The 19064-nt window shown below is 42.4% G+C and overlaps 3 protein-coding genes across 5 annotated transcripts in view; 1 reads left to right on the forward strand and 2 right to left on the reverse strand.

Annotated features, from left to right (window-relative positions):
- The window catches only part of TBC1D16 (TBC1 domain family member 16), a 75298-nt gene extending 71487 nt beyond the window's left edge, over positions 1-3811 (reverse strand). For both annotated transcript variants that reach the window (XM_020813735.3, XM_020813710.3), the window contains exon 1: positions 3672-3811. The gene's annotated coding sequence lies outside the window, so the exon portion shown is untranslated. The remainder of the gene's footprint in view (positions 1-3671) is intronic.
- A 1460-nt stretch (positions 3812-5271) lies between these two features.
- On the reverse strand, positions 5272-6590 carry RMI2 (RecQ mediated genome instability 2). Its single transcript, XM_020813753.3, has one exon. The coding sequence runs from the start codon at positions 6507-6509 to the stop codon at positions 6084-6086; it is 426 nt and encodes a 141-aa protein (XP_020669412.3). The 5' UTR covers positions 6510-6590; the 3' UTR covers positions 5272-6083.
- A 257-nt stretch (positions 6591-6847) lies between these two features.
- Positions 6848-19064, forward strand: part of CCDC40 (coiled-coil domain 40 molecular ruler complex subunit) — a 37833-nt gene continuing 25616 nt past the window's right edge. The window contains exons 1-8 of one of the 2 annotated variants that reach the window (XM_020813689.3): positions 6848-7049; positions 9194-9251; positions 10953-11396; positions 12122-12266; positions 14312-14472; positions 16608-16691; positions 16780-16999; positions 18395-18552. In XM_020813689.3, coding sequence (XP_020669348.3) covers positions 7033-7049; positions 9194-9251; positions 10953-11396; positions 12122-12266; positions 14312-14472; positions 16608-16691; positions 16780-16999; positions 18395-18552 — 1287 coding nt within the window. In that variant the 5' untranslated portion in view covers positions 6848-7032. The remainder of the gene's footprint in view (positions 7050-9193; positions 9252-10952; positions 11397-12121; positions 12267-14311; positions 14473-16607; positions 16692-16779; positions 17000-18394; positions 18553-19064) is intronic. The other variant, XM_078384279.1, reaches the window with a different exon arrangement.

The raw sequence follows: 19064 nt of genomic DNA on the forward strand, positions 1-19064 counted from the left end.
GCGCATGTTCTCAAGTGTCAGAACTTCACCCACAACTTTGGATATCACTGACACCCACCTCTATTTTAAACTAGATTATCGTTTGCGAGAGGACACAGCATGAGGTCTTAATCCTTCAAGCTATAATCCTTTGCACATTTCATAACCAGCAGCTAAGCAACATTTCACCCTTGACACCTAGCTGCTAGCCTGTACACAAACTGATACAACTTCCTATAACCTATATCTCAAGCACTAATCAGCATTATAGCATCATCCCCAGGACTGACATGTAGAGGTGCAGTCCTTGAACCAGAACCTCTGGGCTCAGTACAGGCCTCCTAGTGTTACAAACTAACATACCACACAGAAACCCTATTGTGCTCAAAGATGCAGCCAGATTCCACTTTAATAGAAGTCCATTTCCACCTTTGCACCTGATTATCAGCTGAAAGTCTGCCCCTTTGCATCAGTGGAGACTAGATTCTGTAGCTGCAAAGCTGGAGGATTAAACTTTTTGTTTAACATTAACAATACAGTGGTGCCTCACTTGACGAGGATAATTCGTTCTGTTCAAATCGATGATAATTGAAATCCTCGTCAAGCGAAATGAAAAAGCCCATTGAAATGCATTGAAAACCAGTTCAATGCGTTCCAATGGGCAAAATACCTCAGCGTCCAGCGAAAATCCTCCATAGGGCGGCCATTTTCCAGTGCCTGTAATGTGAGGAATCCATCCTAAAGCACAGCGGGGAGCCATTTTGCACAGCGGGTGGCCATTTTGAAACCCGACGGTCAGCTGTTTTTGTCGTTAAGCGAAATATCCCGAAGCAGGGAACCAATCGTCGTAAAATGGAAAAACCCCATTGAATCATTGTTTAGCGATCGCAATAGCAATCACAAAAAACTAATCGTCAATTTCCTTGTCTAATGAGGTAATCGTCAAGCGAGGCACCACTGTATTACGTTATCATTGAGCCAGTTCTTCTCTCTCCATCTGCTTTCTATAACTTCTTGCAAAAGTTACACTTGTTCATGCCTTTAATGTTGACCTAATATAAGCTTTTGAAGGGACGTGGTGGCGCGGCAGGTTAAACTGCAGAAGCCTCTGTGCTGCAAGGTCAGGAGACCAGCAGTTGTAAGATCGAATCCATACAACGGAGTGAGCTCCCGTCGCTTGTCCCAGGTCCTCACCAACCTAGCAGTTTGAAAGCATGTAAAAATGTGAGTAGATAAATAGGTACCACCATGGTGGGAAGGTAACGGCGTTCCGTGTCTAGTCACTGGCCACATGACCACAGAAACTGTCTTCGGACAAACGCTGGCTCTACAACTTGGAAACAGGGATGAGCACCGCACCCTAGAGTTGGACACGACTTGACTAAATGTCAAGGGGAACCTTAACCTTATATAAGGTTTAAGACTTCTTAAAGTACTGTAATAGCTTCCTTTGATGCTATTTAAGTATATGGACAATGCTGCAAATTTTCATTCTGAATTTCTGCTAAAACACTGTTGTTGTTTAATCATTAAGTCATGTCCAACTCTTTGTGACCCCATGGACCAGAGCACGCCAGGCCCTCCCTGTTAAAACACTATTCACACATTTGTTATGGACATTTATTCCAAAAGAGGATTATCTTCCAAGAGAACATGCACCTGGCCAAGAGATCATTAATCTGTGTGACTCACATATCTGGAAGTACACCAGCAGAGTCTGAAACAATGCATTAAAATGCCTGTTTTTGGTTGTTGTGTTGTTGTTTTTTGGGCCATTTAAGCAAGATGCTGATGAGGAAGAAGAAATGACTACATGTAGAAGATAAATAACAACTTCATATAACCTCCTTTTTTCTATAGCTGGCATATCCAATGCATACTTTCATTTTATTTCATTTCCCTATGTATCAATTTCTTTCTCCTAAACTTCTCCATTAAATGGCATAATCTGAGCCATTTAAGCACACTGTTTCAGCTGCCTGGACAGCTTAGTGAGATGAACAGCTGAGGGTCAAGAATTCAATTCTCCACTATGTCTTGTAGAAGAAGAGGAAACCTGCCGGGCCTTGAGAAGGCTACACTGGGGAAGCTGAGGACAAAAAGTGTCCCATGAAGAAAGGACTGGTAAACCACTTCTGAATAATCTATTCTTAGAAAACTCTAGAAAGGGTTGTCATAAGCCAAAATCAACTTGACAGTATGCAATTATTATCTGCTCACATATTTGTCATGTTTGCAGCCTGTTACTGTACTTTTTGGAACTCAGGGTGATATCAGTAAGAGTTCAAACCACTGACTCTCCATGCTAGGAGAATCATACCTGGCATCTGCTCATAATAAGACCTAAAGATGCAACCTCCTTCACTGTGGCATCCCCACAAATTAAGAAGTGAGGAGAACCAGTTGATCATGAAAAGCCTACTGTAATTCTATGTTAATTAATGAATTAATGAATTCAAACATGCCTAACTCTGCAAAGGATTAACAACCTGACATTGTACTTTCAGACTAAATTTTTGAAGAGTCATCCTATTTACAAATCCAATGAACAATTAAAATATTTTTTAAATAAGCAGAACATAAGACAGCTAACAGAAGTAGCTGGATCTTAAAGGCAAGCCACATTTTAAAAAAACAAACTAATGCTTGCTCCATCTGGCTAACTAATTGGGGAAGGAAGGAAATCTCCCAATTTCACCACTCTTGTTTCCTGGTTGGAGATCAGCATGATCTTAACTCACACCACCTCTGCAAGAGAATGATGAAGTTGTTATCTGTCATTCTCAACCCTTTATCTGCAAAACTGGATTTTTTTAAAAAAGTGTTGATTAATGAAGAAAAAAAAGAATGTTTTGCTAATGGAACTCGGGATCCTAAGTAAACTAACCCAAGAAAATCCAGCAGGACTAAGAGTTTCCTTTCGTTTGAATATTTTTATACTCTCTTTCTCCCACTCCTCTGGAAGACACACAGGAGGCAGGATGTGCCTTCGAGAAGACCGACGACTCGCCGAACATAAACCTGGGTGTACCTGAGGGGACCTACCCCAGGGAAAGCCAGCCTGCGCCCCGGGGCAGCCACGTTCGCGCAGAGGGGAGGCGCGCACCTTGCGCTTCGCTTTGCCTACCCCCCCCCCCCCCGAGCGCCTTCGCCTCCTCCGCGGCTCTCCGGAGCGCAGGTTTCAAATAGGCGGCGTGGCTGATCCGGGCTCTCTCTCTCTCTCTCCCGCGGCGCTCGCCTTCCTCCTCCCCGGGAGCAACCCGTCTCTTCTTCTTCTTCTTCTTCGCTCTGCCTTCCTTCGGGCGCTGGTGCCTCGTGGGAGCGATTTCCCCCCCCCGCCCTGCGCCCCCAACCCCAAAGACCGCCAGCCTTAACACGGGGTCCAGCCACCCTGTGAGGGGGAGGGAAGACCTCCAAGCCCGTCTCCACGTCCAGCGCCGTGCCCAAGCGCCCCCAAACCAGGTAACCCACAAAAGGGGGGACGACACTGCCCCGTTTCCCCGGGAAATAAAGACGACCCGGCGCGCTTTCTCCAGCGCTGCACGTTTTGGCACCTCATAAGAAGGGCCTCCATAAAAACCGCACCCGGAGACCCTTGCGCCCGAACTGCAGCCCCCGCCCCCACCCACCCCCCTCACACCTCTTCCTCTGCACGGAAGAAAGTGATGTTTCTCCCCCCCCCACAAACGCACCTGGGGCCAAGAGGGCGACCGCAGCCTCGCCCCGCGGGGGAGACCCCCTCCCGGCTCCAATGCCCAGCAGGGCAAGTTCGCACCCGAAGGCCACCGTCGCCTCCTCGGTTCTCTCGCCGTGCGTGAGGAGGACCTGCTGGGAAAGAGGGCGCGGCCTTCCCTGGGCCAGACCCACGCGATCTGCCTAAGCCGGCCCACACGCCGGCCTCCTCTCCCGGATCCGCTCAGGATTTGTGGGTGGAGAGAATCAGGATGCGCGGCGGCGGCGGCGGCGCTCCCAGGCTCGGCGGCGGGTATTGTTTGCCGCTCCCCCGTCACCAGGGCGTGTGTCCCTCCAAAGGGCTGCTACGCTCGCATCCCATTTTTGCAGTGCAGCCAATGCAGCGATCTCCCTTGCTCCCCGATTTCCCCCATTATTTTCTGCACCTGCTCTTTCTGTTTAGTATCTTGGCGGTTTTCTTCTATGGGAGACTTTCCCCCACCCCACCCTCAGTCATCACCCAGTCAGTTTCTAATTTAATTTGCAGTTTAGCATACTGCAGGACCGCACAAGCTGAAATACCAGAACGTGCAGTAAACAGGAACTGCAGGCAAAAACACTAAAAAAAATAGTGCTGTTAGTAACACAATGTGGTAAAAGGTCTATAAAGAACAAGTTGCAGTTTCCAGTTCTTACATAATGAATTCTACAGGAGACACAACTTACCAGATCCCATCTTACATTGCACAATATTTAGTTATACTCAACATGTTACCCTGACTTTGCATCATTTTTCCACTTTTCTGTGCCTTGTCACAGTAACTTGCCAGTGAAAAAGAAAATGTTACTCAGCAACTGGATTTTGGGCAGAGCTTGTTGTAAATAATACAGCACTTTTTTCTTCAAATCTGTTTGACGTGAAACGTGGTTGAATCAACCAGAAATAATGACTCAGCAGCATTTGAACTACCTAGATTTTCTTTTCTGTGGGTGGGGCATATTTTTTATCAGGAGAGCTGTGTTTGTGTTTCAAACACGGCACTCTCTGTCCAGCTAAGCTATTTAAAAAATTTTCCCCAAATAACATGCTCTGGAATCTTATACACTTCCAAGAATAGCAAGCATGAATAAGATTGAACAAAATGCTATAGTTCTCTTGTATATGATGAATTCTGAAAATGTCCGCAAACATTTGAGTACATAATCTGATAGCTCAGTGAGATGGGTACCTGGCTGTTGACCCAGATAAGGAATTTGATTCTGTTCTGTGTCTCTTGGGAGAAGAGCCAGCCTGTGTAGCCTTGAGTAAGCTGCATAGTCAGAAAGTGTACTCAGAAGAAGGAAACAATAAACGATTTCTGAGTACTTTCTAACTAGAAAACCTGGAAAGGGTCATCACATGTCAGAATTGACTTGATACCATGTGATTATTGTTACCATTTTATAGCTCATTTTTTAGTAATTCTGCAATTAATTGAATTTACATTATCTCCTTTTTAAATTTGATAATTCAAAGCCAAAGAAAAGTCCTTATATTAAAACCTTTTGCTAAATGTCACATCAAACTGGGGAGATCAAACACAAATAGATTTGGTACCTAGCAAGTTGTTTTCCAAAACGTGACAAAAAAACCAGAATCTTTTACTTCACTGAAACAACAGGTATCCCATGAAAAGCACATAGCGTTCCTGCTGTGAGTACCAGGCACTTCCTTAATAATGTACGAACCCTAAAGTATTAGATTCCATAGAACATGAGCTACTGACAACTTCATTTTCCACCAACACTAAACATGAATACTCAAGTAAATAATAAAGTTCAGGTTGTTAATTTGCGCTTGTTTCATATTGAAATTATTTCCATGAAGTAACCTTTGGACCACATATTTTAGCTGCCCAGAAATAGATGTTAAACATTGTGCTGAGAAAATTATCTTCCTAATGGTGTGGCCCATCTCTTATCAAAAGAAGTTAATTCAGTTATTTGAAATCTCTCTGCAAAAAACAAACAAGTCCAACAATGGAAGTCGAAAGCAGGAGAGCTCATAAATCCACTGAAGAATTTTGACTAAAGGGCAACTGATACTGAAATCTACAATTCAGCATATTAGTCATGTTCTTTAAAACAGTCCAAGTGGAAGAAATAAAAGATAAAGAAGCCCAAGATGAAAAAAGGACTGAGATCTACAAAGGGACCTAATTTTGTTTTTGACTAGTGAATCTTAACATTGTATAAATTGGGACTATTTAATCCAAGTTAAGAAGCAGCCACTCAGTCAATCTTTTTAAAACCTGAGCTTCTCAGTTCAGGAAGGTTTTGTTGGCTAACTCAACTTATCCAATGGGAGGTTCAAGGCTTTTTTTTTTCAGTAGCAACATCAGGCAACCCTTTGATTCTTGATTTGCTTGGAAATCTCCCACGCGCTGCCCGCCTCACAGAAGAACGTTTCTGTGTAAATCCTCCACTTCCAGTTCCCACATGCTCCTGTGCACGGGATTGTCTGAAAGGTCCATCATCTTCACCGCACGAAGGGTAGGCTCCGGCTGGCAAGACTGCACCAAGCCCATCACCATCACGTACTTCCCGGCGCTGAGGCAAGGGCGCCCCTTGGGGACGTTTTCCGCCCCCTGAACCACAAAAGAGCCGCTTTGGTCCCGCAGCCGCACCGTGGAGCCGCCCGGCTCTACCTTTAACACGGTGCCCTGCATCCACACCAAGGGAACCGCCACCGCAGGACGCCCGTACTCCTCCCGGTCCAACAGCCACGCACCGCCAGAGGCCCGGCGGCACCGCCTCAACTGCGCCGCCGTGACCTTCACCGGCGGCGGCGGCTGCACAGGATGGCGCTCTTCCGCCATGACGCCTCCTTCTTTTTCCCGCCAATTTTTCGCCTGGCCCAAAGCATTGCGGACCTTGGAACCTCGCCCCTCCCACTGACGTCACGGCCATTGAGGGCGGGATGTGTTCTCTGTGACCATAGACACAAAAACTATAGAAAAGCTAGCTCATCTTTCCACTTAAGAGTTCACGGCATATAGTATCTTAGATTTTCCTAATAGAATGCGGAAGATTTGGCACTATATACGTACCTCTGTATCCATAGGGAGCCTATCCCAATGATGTCTTTTTAAAAACAAGTTTGAGGAGGTGCGTCGCTGATCTTTTTCTTATCTCTACTGCCACATGACGGTCGGCTGGGTCCTCTCTTCTGTGCCGGTCGGGAGAAGGGCGGATTCATCTATCCCAAACAATGGAGGGTGTAAGGTTTTCACGGCCCCCTCCTTCCTCAGTTGGTATCGTCCAAGGAGGAGGCGGGCCACCGAAAAAGAGACGAGAAAGGGTGTGGAATGTTGATAGCGTTGCCTAGCAACGGATAGGAGGATGGAGACCGGCAGTGGGTGAGCGATTAACGAGTGAGATGTTTTGGGAGGCAATTGAAACACCGGGTTTTAGATTACGGGGACGGACACATATGTTCTGCCAGCGAGGGATTTCCCTTTAAACCTCTGAATAAAGGGAAGGGAATGATAACCAGTGTTCTTCGGAGGATGGCATGATTTTCAATGTGTTAATAGACCTCTGTGTAGAAACGCTCTAGTGCCCATTTTAAATTAACAGAGATTTTAGACCTTGTTTTTAAGACCCCAGCGCCTCTTCTAAACTGTATACCCTGGAAAGAAAGCGGGAGGGATTGACCCCACGGATTTACTCTCATTAAGGTTTTTAAACTGCAGATCTCTGTATAGACTCGTAGTTGCCGATTTCTGTTGTTTAGTCGTTAAATCGTTTCCGACTCTTCGTGACCCCATGAACCAGAGCAGGCCAGTCCCTCCTGTCTTCCACTATCTCCTGGGGTTGGGTCAAATTCATGTTGGTAGTTTCAATGACACTGTCCAACCATCTCATCCTCTGTTGTCCCCTTCTCCTCTTGCCTTCACACTTTCCCAAAATCAGGAGTTTTCCAGGGAGTCTTCCTTTTCATCAGATGGCCAAAGTATTGGAGCCTCAGCTTCAGGATCTGTCCTTCCAGTGAGCATTCAGAGTTGATTTCCTTCAGAATAGGTAGGTTTGTTCTTTTTGCAGTCCAGGGGACTTTCAAGAGCTTCCTCCAGCAGCACAATTCAAAAGCATCAATTCTTCGGTGGTCAGCTTTCTTTATGGTCCAGATCTCACTTCTGTACATCACTATAGGAAAAACCATAGCTTTGACTATGCGGACTTTTGTTGGCAAGGTGATGTCTCTGCTTTTTAAGATGCTGTCAAGGTTTGTCATTGCTTTCTTCCCAAGAAGCAGGTGTCTTTTAATTTCATGGCTGCTGTCACCATCTGCATCATGGAGCCCAAGAAAGTAAAATCTGTCACTGCCTCCATATCTTCCCCTTTCTATTTGCCAAGAGGTGATGGGACCAGTGGCCATGATCTTTTTTTTTATGTTGAGCTTCATACCATTTTTGCAATCTCCTCTTTCACCCTCATTAAGAGGTTCATTAATTCCTCCTCACTTTCTGCTACCAGAGTGGCATCATCTGCATATCTGAAGTTGTTGATATTTCTCCTGGCAATCTTAATTCCGGTTTGGGATTCATCCCAATCCAGCATTTCGCATGATGTATTCTGCATATAAGTTAAAAAAAGCACGAGGCAATATACAGCTTTGTCGTACTCCTTCCCAATTTTGAACCAATCAGTTGTTTCATATCCAGTTCTAACTGTTGCTTCCTGTCCCGCATATAGATTTCTCAGCAGATAGATAAATGGTGAGGCACTCCCATTTCTTTAAGGACTTGCCATAGTTTGCTGTGGTCGACACAGTCAAAGGCTTTTGCATAGTCAATGAAGCAGAAGTAGATGTTTTTCTGGAGCTCTCTGGCTTTCTCCATAATCCAGTGCATGTTAGCAATTTGGTCTCTAGTTCCTCTGCCACTTGGAAATCCAGCTTGTACTTCTGCCGAAGCCTGCCTTGGAGGATTTTGAGCATAATCTTGCTAGCATGTGAAATAAGTGCAATTGTACGGTAGTTGGAGCATTCTTTGGCACTGCCCTTCCTTGGAATTGGGATGTAGACTGATCTCTTCCAATCCTCTGGCCACTGCTGAGTTTTCCAAACTTGCTGGCATATTGAGTGTAGCACCTTAACAGTGTCATATTTAAATAGTTCAACTAGAATGCCGTCACCTCCTCTACCCTAGTTGTTAGCCATGCTTTCTAAGGCTCACTTGACTTCACTCTCCAGGATGTCTGGCTCAAGGTCAGCAGCCACACTATCTGGGTTGTCCGGGACATCCAGATCTTTCTGGTATAATTCCTCTGTATCTTCAGCTCTTGTCTCTTAACAGTTCTTCAGCATAAATCTGTAATGCTGGTGTATCAAAATGTTTTTTTTTTTTGCTACACTAAGGCTAGCATACATGTGTATTGTTGTTGGCTATTGCCTTCCTTTGTTTTGTAAATTGGCATTAATATGAAACCCACACCAAAGACTCCATAAAGATGCTTCTTAACGATGTTGACATAATCTGTTTTGTTTTAATTTAAATTGCAGTGCTGAATCAGAGATTGCAGACGATGAAAATAAACAGCTGCTTACAAAAGATGAAGAGGTAATTTTGTAAATTTGAGGATTTTGATGTTACGGAAAAGTAAAAATATACAAATGTAGTGCCATATAAGTTTTGAAGGCACAATGTTCGAACTAAGAAATTTACTTGCACATTTAATACAACCAATAATCTGGCAAGAGATGCTGTCACACATGTTCTTTCTTAACAAATTATCCTGCCCTTCCATTTCCCCTTGTACTGGAGGAAGCAACCATTCAAAACCTTCATGATTCAGTCTGAGAGAAAGGTCTGCTAAGTCTACCCTTCTCTATTAGGTCGATTCTTGGGAAAATGTTTCTAGAAAAGAATAGATAAGCGATGTAAATATTAATTCTACGTATCTGTTAAGTGCACTAAGTGCTTTTGCAATCCTGATTTCATCTTCATATTCTGGTATCACACAATTATGCACATATATTTTCTTTTACTCTGCAAATAAATTAAGAAGACTTACTAAAACATGCTGTGGACTGTTGTGTCCAGATAGTGGGATGCAGGAGCCCTGGAGGATAATATCTTCTTGCTATCCATTTTGACGGAGCCCCATTCTTTCAGCCCGCATGTTTCACCATAAATCCTCAGAACTATGAAGGGAAATCTCCCCCACCCCACCTGCAGTTAAAGCAGAAAGATGGAAATTAGGCTTCTATCTGCTTCCAGTGGTGCCAGGGATTTAAAATGAAATGCTCCTCTAGATTGAAAAGCTGGGTGGAACCGAAACATTTTCTTCTTCTACCCTGGCTGGCATGAGGCTGCATGGTGTAAAGTGAGGCAGCAGATCCCCCCACAGTGTTCCTTCCTGAAACTACTTAAGATAGAAGTATTACATCTAAAATCTAATTTAATTGAGATCTATTGGTTTGTTTTTGCTAAATACCTTTTGGAAGTCATGTCCTGAAATGTAGAGAGATTGTTAATATTTTCAGCAATAACTGTGATACATTAATGTATTTAATATACAGTATTTAACACATAGTGAGGATATACACTTACAAACTGCAACGAGATTTTCAGGTGAAATGACATTGTACGTATTATTAGTTGTGCATTCAGACTCCTCTTTTTTCCATATTTTTTCTGTGCATATTACTGAATAACCTAAGCCGGTGAAAGATATAAGCAGCCAAAGCCAAGATGATGCTCACAGCAGCAGAGTTTTTTATGATATTTTAGCCAGACAACAATTCTTTACATTTACAAATATATGTTTTAGTAGAAGATACTACAAATACGTGGTTTTTTTTTAAAAAAAAGGTTATTGTTTTACTCTGTTGTAAACTACCAGAGTGGCCTTTTAGCCAGATGGGCAGTATAGAAGTCAAATAAATAAATAAATAATAAATACCTTCGTATTCAAGAATGACAAAATATTTCTCCTTTTCTCTTTATTATGTCCCTCTGCATTTGCTTTATATAAGATAAATGCAAGAAATCTGAATTTTTTACGTAAGGCCATTCTGCATGTCGCCTCAAAACAATAAAAAAGTCACTTCCATTTCTGACTTTTTTTAGACTTCAGATTCCCATATTATGACACTCAAGTCAAAATGAAAAAAAATGCACAGCAAGTTAAGCATGTTTTTTAATTGTTACATTTAGTATTTGACTGAATGGGGCACTTCCTATATGATGAAAACATGCCCCACCTTTATATTTCCTTTTAGTGTTCAGCCTTCAGGTTTTGATTTGTTCTAATTGCAGGCAGAGGACAGCAGTGCCAAAGAGGAAGGGGAAGGAGCAGCTCCCCCAGTGGTCATGGAAGAAGAGGGAGAACATGCTCCTACAGAGGAAGGGACAGAAGCTGGTGCTGCTTCAGAGGTCACAGAAAAGGGGACAGAAGGTGATCTTGCATCAACCGTAGAAGGAGGAATAGTCGGGTTGCTTGCAACAGCCACAGAAGAAGAGGTAGGGGCACTTCCTGCGGTGGCCATGGAAGATGAGACTGGAAGTGTCCCTACAGAGGCTATGGAAGAGGGGGCTGGAGGTCCTCCAGTGGTGACCACAGAAGAAGGGGCAGGAGGTGCTTTTGCAGAGCCCTTGGAAAAGGAGATAGAAGGTATTCCTGAAATGACCATGGAAGAGACTGCGCCCAGCATGATGACAAGTCAAGATGTTCCTGAGGATAGAGGGCCCACCTTTGAAAAGGTGTGTGACATTGAATGTGGTTCATACTCAGAAGTGGTTTACCATTGCAGTTTGAAACAGGCATTTAAATGCTCTGCTTGTGGGCTTCCTATTGGGGGATCTGGTTGGCCCCTGTGAAAAAAGAATGCTTGACTAGCCAGACCTTTGGTCTAATCCAGCAGGGCTCCTGTTATGCTGTGCATTAGTAACAAATTTCAAATCTGTACTTTGCAACTTTGGAACTCTCTCTCCCCCCAACACCCCTCTTTTTGAAAATGTAAGCACTTATGGGATTCCAACTTCTTTCTTCACATGTACCTCAGAGGCAGTCCACTTCAGCTGTAGTTGATAAACTCATTTCCAGTGCCTTGAAATAATTCTTTCATTTATATTTTGCTACAAACAGACACTGGTTGTTGTGGGTTTTCTGGGCTGTTTGGCCATGTTCTTGTTTTTTTTTTCTCTCCTAATGTTTCACCAGTCTTTGTAGCCAACATCTTCAGAGGACAGGAGTCAGAACTCAACAGAGCACAGACAGAGTTCTGATTCCTGTCCTCTGAAGATGCTGGCCACAGAGACTGGCGAAACGTTAGGAAGAAAAACATTAAGAACACAGCCAAACAGCCTGGAAAACCTGCAACAACCATCAGTTCTCAGCCGTGAAAGCCTTTGGGAACACATACAGACAGACAATTTTGGCTCCCTTTTTTGTAGCCCACTTCTGATAATCTCATAATTTATTTCAGGAACAGGTTTCTGAGGTTTTCTCAGAGGAGGCTCAAGTGGCCAATATTCCTTCCAGAGTATTCAGTGACGCCTCTCCTTCATCTTCAGGAGCCAGCAGCCTGAGATCTGAAGTGGCAGAGCTGTCAGAGGAGCGTTTTGTATCAGGTAGCAGCCATTGTCTTCTGGAAGATGACTTTTCTCCCCACTGAAGCATGCTTTGAATCCAATTGATAATAAATAATTTTGCATTTAAAGTCTGATGCCAATGTCAAGCTATCTTCTTGACTTTGCACTGTGTTATTGTCTGCCTTCTTGTTATAGTAGTTATTTCAGTGTTCTTTAGACATCCAAATAATTTGGATAATAAAATAATGATTAACAGCAATTATATTTTTACATAAGTAAACAATGAATAGTTGGTGAAGGGCAACTACATAAAAAGAATCTGAGCACTGTTGATTATTTACATTGATGTAAGTGTAGTGGGACAAATTGCAGCAGCAAATTACCACTAGTTAAAAGGTGGTGCTAGTATTTCTTGTTGTGCACCAAGTAACATGACTAGAGAATGCTGTTATGTTTTATGACATTGCATTTTTCTGATCTAAATAATAAATAGGATCCTTGCCAATGTATTAACCGACTAGAGATTGAATACAGTTTTATTTATAGTACTTGTATACTGCTTTTCAGAGCCGGTTATTTCAAGTAATTTATATAACATTTTTCTTGCTTCTCTATGTAAGAAATATTATGTAATAAAAATAGACTGGCAAACTAGGAAGCAGAACAAAAATTGTGATAAAGAAATGGAACCACAGAAAATACTTGTCTCATCATGTGTAGTCCAGCAGTGTTGGACAAAGTGTAATGGTGTGGTTTAGTGTTTTGGTGTTGTTGACTGGTTGTTTGTCTAGTTTAAGGTATAGTCTGCTTCTCTGTGATTGTATCCAAACAGCTCATGGTATTAATTATATTTATTTATTTATTTATTTAAAATATTTTACCCGCCTTTCCCCTGGTAGGCATGAAGTAAACATAAAAGTGTAGCAGCAGATTTGGGAACTATTTCAAGAAACATGAATGAATTCAAATAAAGCAAAGACAACGAATAAACAAACATACCATAGCAGATACTTAGTATTACAGTGGAATAATTCAATCCACTAACCAATTCACCTTTGGTTTGCAGCCATTTAGAACAAAGCAAGTTAAAAATTAACAGTGGATGGAGGAAAGAAACCTTACCTAATGCAGTGGTGGGCAGAGTATGGCTCCAGGACCAACCATTTCTTTTGCAGGCTCCAGCCCTTTTCCAGATTGCTGTTCTTTTGGTAGAAGTGTTCCTAGAAGTCCTTAAGAGTGACAATTAAAACAGACCTTTTCAGCAACCTTAGGTTTTGCCTATACTGTTTAATGTCCCCAAATGTCACTTTTTCGAAACAAGCTGAACTCTAGTCACTTCTAGTGTCTTGGTTTCCTTGCTTGCTTGCATTTTACAGGGTGTTTTTGCGGACCTTGGAAGGTCCTAGAGGTGGAAAAATTGGTCTCTGGACCACCCAGAGTTGCCTATCCATGCCCTACTATTAATGCTGCTCTTTGAACACTCTAAGGGGTGAGAGCAGCTCAGTTTGAACACAGTGTAGAATCCTGAGGGTGGGATCTTCTCAGGAGGTGAAATGGGTTCCCAATCTTCACCTTTCTTCCAGAGTCTGTTGTTAAGAGGGAAGATACATTTGCCTTGAGACTGTTATATGAATGGACACGTGCTCTTAGATTAGGAACATGTGATCCTTCCAGTACTATCAGATTACAGCTCACTATTGACTACGCTGGCAAAATCTGTGGAGAGTTGCATTTTAGCTACACATTCCCCCACTTTCCATAGTTGCTTTTTCTCAGTTGTCCTTTTTAGTTAAACCCTCTTGTACGTAATATAATTCAAATTCTCTGTTTCCTGGTCTTGAGTTGTTACAGGAAGTGAAAATCTCTTGGACAAGATTTTTTCGTAAGCTAAAATACTCTTCTTTGCATTGCATCTTCTGGACTAAATCCAGTCTAAAATTAGAATAGGCTCATTGAATCAATGGAATTTATGTAAGGTTTGATTTACGCGGCTCCTACTGATTCAGTGTTTCTTCTTTCCTTGGAATTTAACCATGAAATTTTGGCTTTGCCTCTGATCTCACCCATTTCTTCTTCAAAAACAGGTACCACTAGATCAGTGATCTTCCCTCCTTACATTGACTCTGAACTTCAGACTTTGTCTCTACACCTCGGTCCAATGGAAGATCAAGAGAATGAGGCCATTTTGCATTTTGCCGAGAGGGCAGAAGAAGAAACCCAGTTAGTTGTGCTGGACCCAGAACATGTAAGAAAATATCAGATTTGTGGATAAATACAAATAGGAATGCAAATGCAAGCACAAAGTAGCTATATTTTATGGCAAAGCTTATTTACCGGTAAACAGTAAGCAGTTTGACATAAATGTTTTTTGAGTTAATTAGATTAGGCATCCTTCAGTCTCGAGAGACTATGGTAATGTGCTCTGAATAGAGGACTTGGAACAGCGTCTAGTGTGGCTGAAATGGCAAATTCGAGAGTGACAATCCCTTACACACTGAACATAATCTGTCCCCTGTCCAGCTCCCTGATTTTGCTGGTTTCAGGACTGCCCTTTGCCTCGACCTGCTGGACAAGGGTCTCTTCAAATTGGGAGAGGCTGTGATGCACCACCTGCCTCCAGGCTGAACGCTCAGATGTCAAGGTTTCCCATCTGTTGAGGTCCATTCCTAAGGCCTTCAGATCCCACTTGCAGATATCCTTGTATTACAGCTGTGGTCTCCTCCTAGGGCAAGTTCCCTGCACTAATTCTCTGTACAGTAGATTTTTCAGAATCCGACCGTCAGCCATTCTCACAACATGCCCAAGCCAACGTAGACGTCACTGTTTCAGTAATGTATACATGCTAAACATTCCAGCTCATTCTAGGACTACTCTGTGTGGAACTTTGTCCTGCCAGGTGATACCAAAAATGTGTCAGAGAGTTAATACATGTTTGAGTTAATACATGTTTATTTTAAATAACAGATTATTTAAATCAGAAACATTTTGTTTTCATCTGTGATTGCTAAGATTTCTTGGGATGAACTATGGTGGGATGAACTACAGGGACTTGATACACCAGTTGTGAGTTGTTGAAAAGCAGCAAAAACCTTTCAGTATGCTTGCTTGCTTAATGATGCATCATGGTTATAGCATTGCCTTTTTCTCTGTTGAGTTTTAGCTTCTAAGATGTGTTTATGCATCTTTTCCTATATAATTTGCATTTGTTATTTTAAATTGCTCTGAGCAGCCATATTAAAAATGGATCCTGAAATTATGGGAGTCATTAGGGTTCAAATATTGGATGACATAGAATCATAGAATCATGAAGTTGGAGGGGGTCTATAAGGCCACCGAGTCCAACCTCCTGCTCAGTACAGGAATATAAACCAAAGGATATCTGCCAGGTGGTTGTCTAGATTTCTCTTGAATGCCTCCAGTGTTGGAGCACTCACCAACCCCCAAGGTAACTGGTTCCACTTTTGTACTGCTCTAAAAGTAAGGTTTTCCTGATATTCAATGGAAATCTGGCTTCCTGCAACTTGGGCCTGTTGTTGCATGTCTTGCACTCCGGGATGATCGCAAACAGATCCTGTCCCTCCTCTGTATGATGGCCTTTCAAATATTTGAAAAGTGCCATCGTATCTCCCTTCAGTCTTGGTTTCTCAAAGCTAAACATGCCCACTTCTTTCAGATGGTTTAATGTAAAACATCCTTATCTGTATCTTTTTTACACTTGTTACTTCCTTCTTACTACCTTCAAATTCCTTTTGAAATTTACTCAATTCACCAGTATTCCAGCTGTTACACCAGGATATCTGTGCCTCTATGACTTACTTCCCTTCCTCATTTTCATCCCACAATTCCAGATCCACACCATGATCTCAGTTTCCCTTTTTTCTTTGGCCCAACTGCAGCTGTGCCTCCACTTTTTCTCCTTTTTGCTGGTTGAACGATTCTGCCTGCAAGCAAAATTAACGTGACAATGCAATCCTATGCATGCCTTTTTGGAAAGACTCACTGTGTTCCAAGGGATAAGTTCTATTTAAGACTGTACAAGACTGCAGTCTAATACTTTTCAATCAGGTACAATTTCCTTCAGTTCTGCTGTTTTGCAGAGATGGAGTGTAGTCCAAGGGTGATTCTTGAGTACAGTTCAGTCAGTCTTCTCCTAAGCTAACCCAGGAGGCAAGGATTGGATCTCCAGCATGGTGACGTAGCACAACTATATCTTAATCCAGTCAGGATTTTATTTTGTCTGCAAGCAAATCATTCCCACATTTGCAGAATTTCTCATTTAGGCACTGTTTCCAGAATGAAAATGACAGAGGTAATTGAAGGACAAATGTTGCTTGTTCCAGTGATATAATAATGGTAATGTGCTTTTGTTTCTCTCTGTAGTCCCTGATGAAAAGATTCCAAACTGCTCTAAAGGACTACCTCAATAAACAGATCGGAAAACTAACTGAAGAGCTTCGGGAGCTGGTACAATCAATTTGCTTGGCATTTCTCTCTGTACTTTTCTATTCATGGTGGAATGTGCAGGCTCACTCCCTCTCTCTCACGACTGCAGACAGCAGCCACAAAGAATGGGAAGATGCAGAGAGAAGAGCTTGGTGTAATCCTCTATGGGGTCCAGCAGCAGTTGGCCCGACTGCAGATGGAACTGGAGAAGAACCACAATTGTCATTCCCAGATTGCCATGTCACGCCGGCAACTGGAGGAGGAGTTGCATGACCTCAGAAGTGCGTACAAGAAGAACTGCCAGAGTGCAGAGGATGAACGCAAAAGAGGTGAGTTAGTCCTTGACCGTTAGTTTTTCTCTCATTCTTTTCATATGTATCATTAAATCATATGGCATCCTTGGTTTGCAGATGTTTCTTGAATAGTCAGGAATGGAGCGCTGGCTGAATTATCCAGTATGAGATTAAAGCAGCCTGTCTATTCAGAACACCCAACATGTCATGCTTTTTAAAAGCTAATCCCTTAATTATAGACTGATTTTGGATTACATATGTACACCAGTGGTCAACAGAGTCTTTTTTTGTTTCAACTGGTGATTCATAGTTGCTATATTAGCTGGTGGAACCAAGAATTGAGCAACCAACATAAAAAGCACCCACATGTAATATATACAGATGACATGTTTATTCCTACTCCCATAGTACCATTCTGCAGGTATAGAAATTAATACTGGACTAATAATTTGGCATTCTAAGGTTCTCAATTGCCGCCCAGAGTAGACTATTTGACTATATGGATGGGGTGTAAATCTAATAAATAAATAAATACATTTTCATTTTACAGAACCAAATTTGCAGTTATGGTTGTGGAAATAACCTTGAAATTCTATAGGCAATACTTGCAAAAACTGAAAATCCACACAGGGAGAGTTAAGCTATACTTCTAGTGGGCAGTGCAGTCTTGCAAATGTGTCCATTTAGCTGCATGCAGAAATGTTTTACCAACTTGTTAAGAGATTAGTAGCCTGGATTTCCATGTTTAACACAGAGAAAAGGAGCCCCAAACTGTGGTTGCACTGGCTGTAATAACTTCCTTTTCTAGTGTGTCTGCATGGAAACAATGCTAATAACCTCTTAACAGGCTATTAGAAAAAAGGCCTTTTATTTAGGTGGCTAGAGAAGAAGGGAGGCAGTGGAAGACGGGAGGGCCTGGCGTGCTCTGGCCCATGGGGTCACGAAGAGTTGGACACGACTTAACGACTAAACAACAAAGAGAAGAAGGGATGGAATGATCCATCTCTCTTGTGCCATCCTGCTGCACCTGTTGCATTGGCCCCAAAGGAGAAAGTTTCCTTCCCACCATAGCCAAACAAGCAGACTTGTTTTCTACTTGAGAAAAGACCGAGAGGTGCACCTCTCCTCTACCAGCCGGTTTACAAGGAATTCCTTGTTATCTGTGCTTTAAGTCAAGTTGTTAAATACCAGCCTGGCAAAATGGGACAGGCTTTCTTGTTATGCATTGTTCCCATTTACTGCATAACAGAGCCTATAAGTATGATTTGCGAAAGCTGTGTATTTATAGTTTTCTGAGAGAGAAAATCATAAAATGTGATTGTACATCAATACCTTTCCATAGTAGTTTTGGCACAAGCTGTAGAAATATACAAAGAGAAACAGATCTACACATGTGTGTACATATTTACATATCCTTCTATTATTTCTCAGTTTCATCCATGCAAACTGAGATGGAAAGTCTGTCCCTGCGCCTGTTTTATATGCAAAACATGGACCAAGATGTCCGGGATGATATTGCTGTGATGAAAAGAACAGTGAAGAAGGCTGAGATGGAGAGGATGCGTGCAGAGGTGGAAAAGCAAAAACAGGTATGCTATGCAACAACTGTGGATGATTTTAAGGCTACAAATCATCATCTTTGCTTTCCAACCAGATTTTCCTTTCTCCTATCCCTGAACATCTCCATTTGTTACCTGTATCCTCCCCAAGTCCATTTCCTGTTGGTCCCTCTGGTCCTTCCCACTCCCATTTTCTATGACTCTCCCTGTTCTTAGGAGAGCTTTCTTCTCACTATTGATTACTATGGATTTTTTTTTTATCCTGGAGAAGATTTTTGAGAGGAGAGAGGGAGAGGAGTGTCATTCTTCAGATACTCTTCAGTAATCACACCTTCCTTTTACGCATATATTTTATGTTTGAAGTGAATTGTACCACTTCAGATGCAGTTGGAAGATGTTATTTTTTAATGTTCTGCATGTAAAATGTGTTGCAGGGTTTTGAATCTAAACTCCTTTAGCTGCTCAGCAGAAACAACAAGACTCACAAAGCAAAATAGAGTCAATTCCCCAGAGTTGTCTATCCCTGCTCTCATTAACTGGCA

The sequence above is a fragment of the Pogona vitticeps genome, chromosome 2 (genome assembly GCF_051106095.1).
Source record: "Pogona vitticeps strain Pit_001003342236 chromosome 2, PviZW2.1, whole genome shotgun sequence".
Taxonomy (NCBI): domain Eukaryota; kingdom Metazoa; phylum Chordata; class Lepidosauria; order Squamata; family Agamidae; genus Pogona; species Pogona vitticeps.

Bases quoted from the DNA above. Each gene is read 5' to 3' on its own strand.
- RMI2 (XM_020813753.3), bottom strand. From the start codon at position 6,509: ATGGCGGAAGAGCGCCATCCTGTGCAGCCGCCGCCGCCGGTGAAGGTC.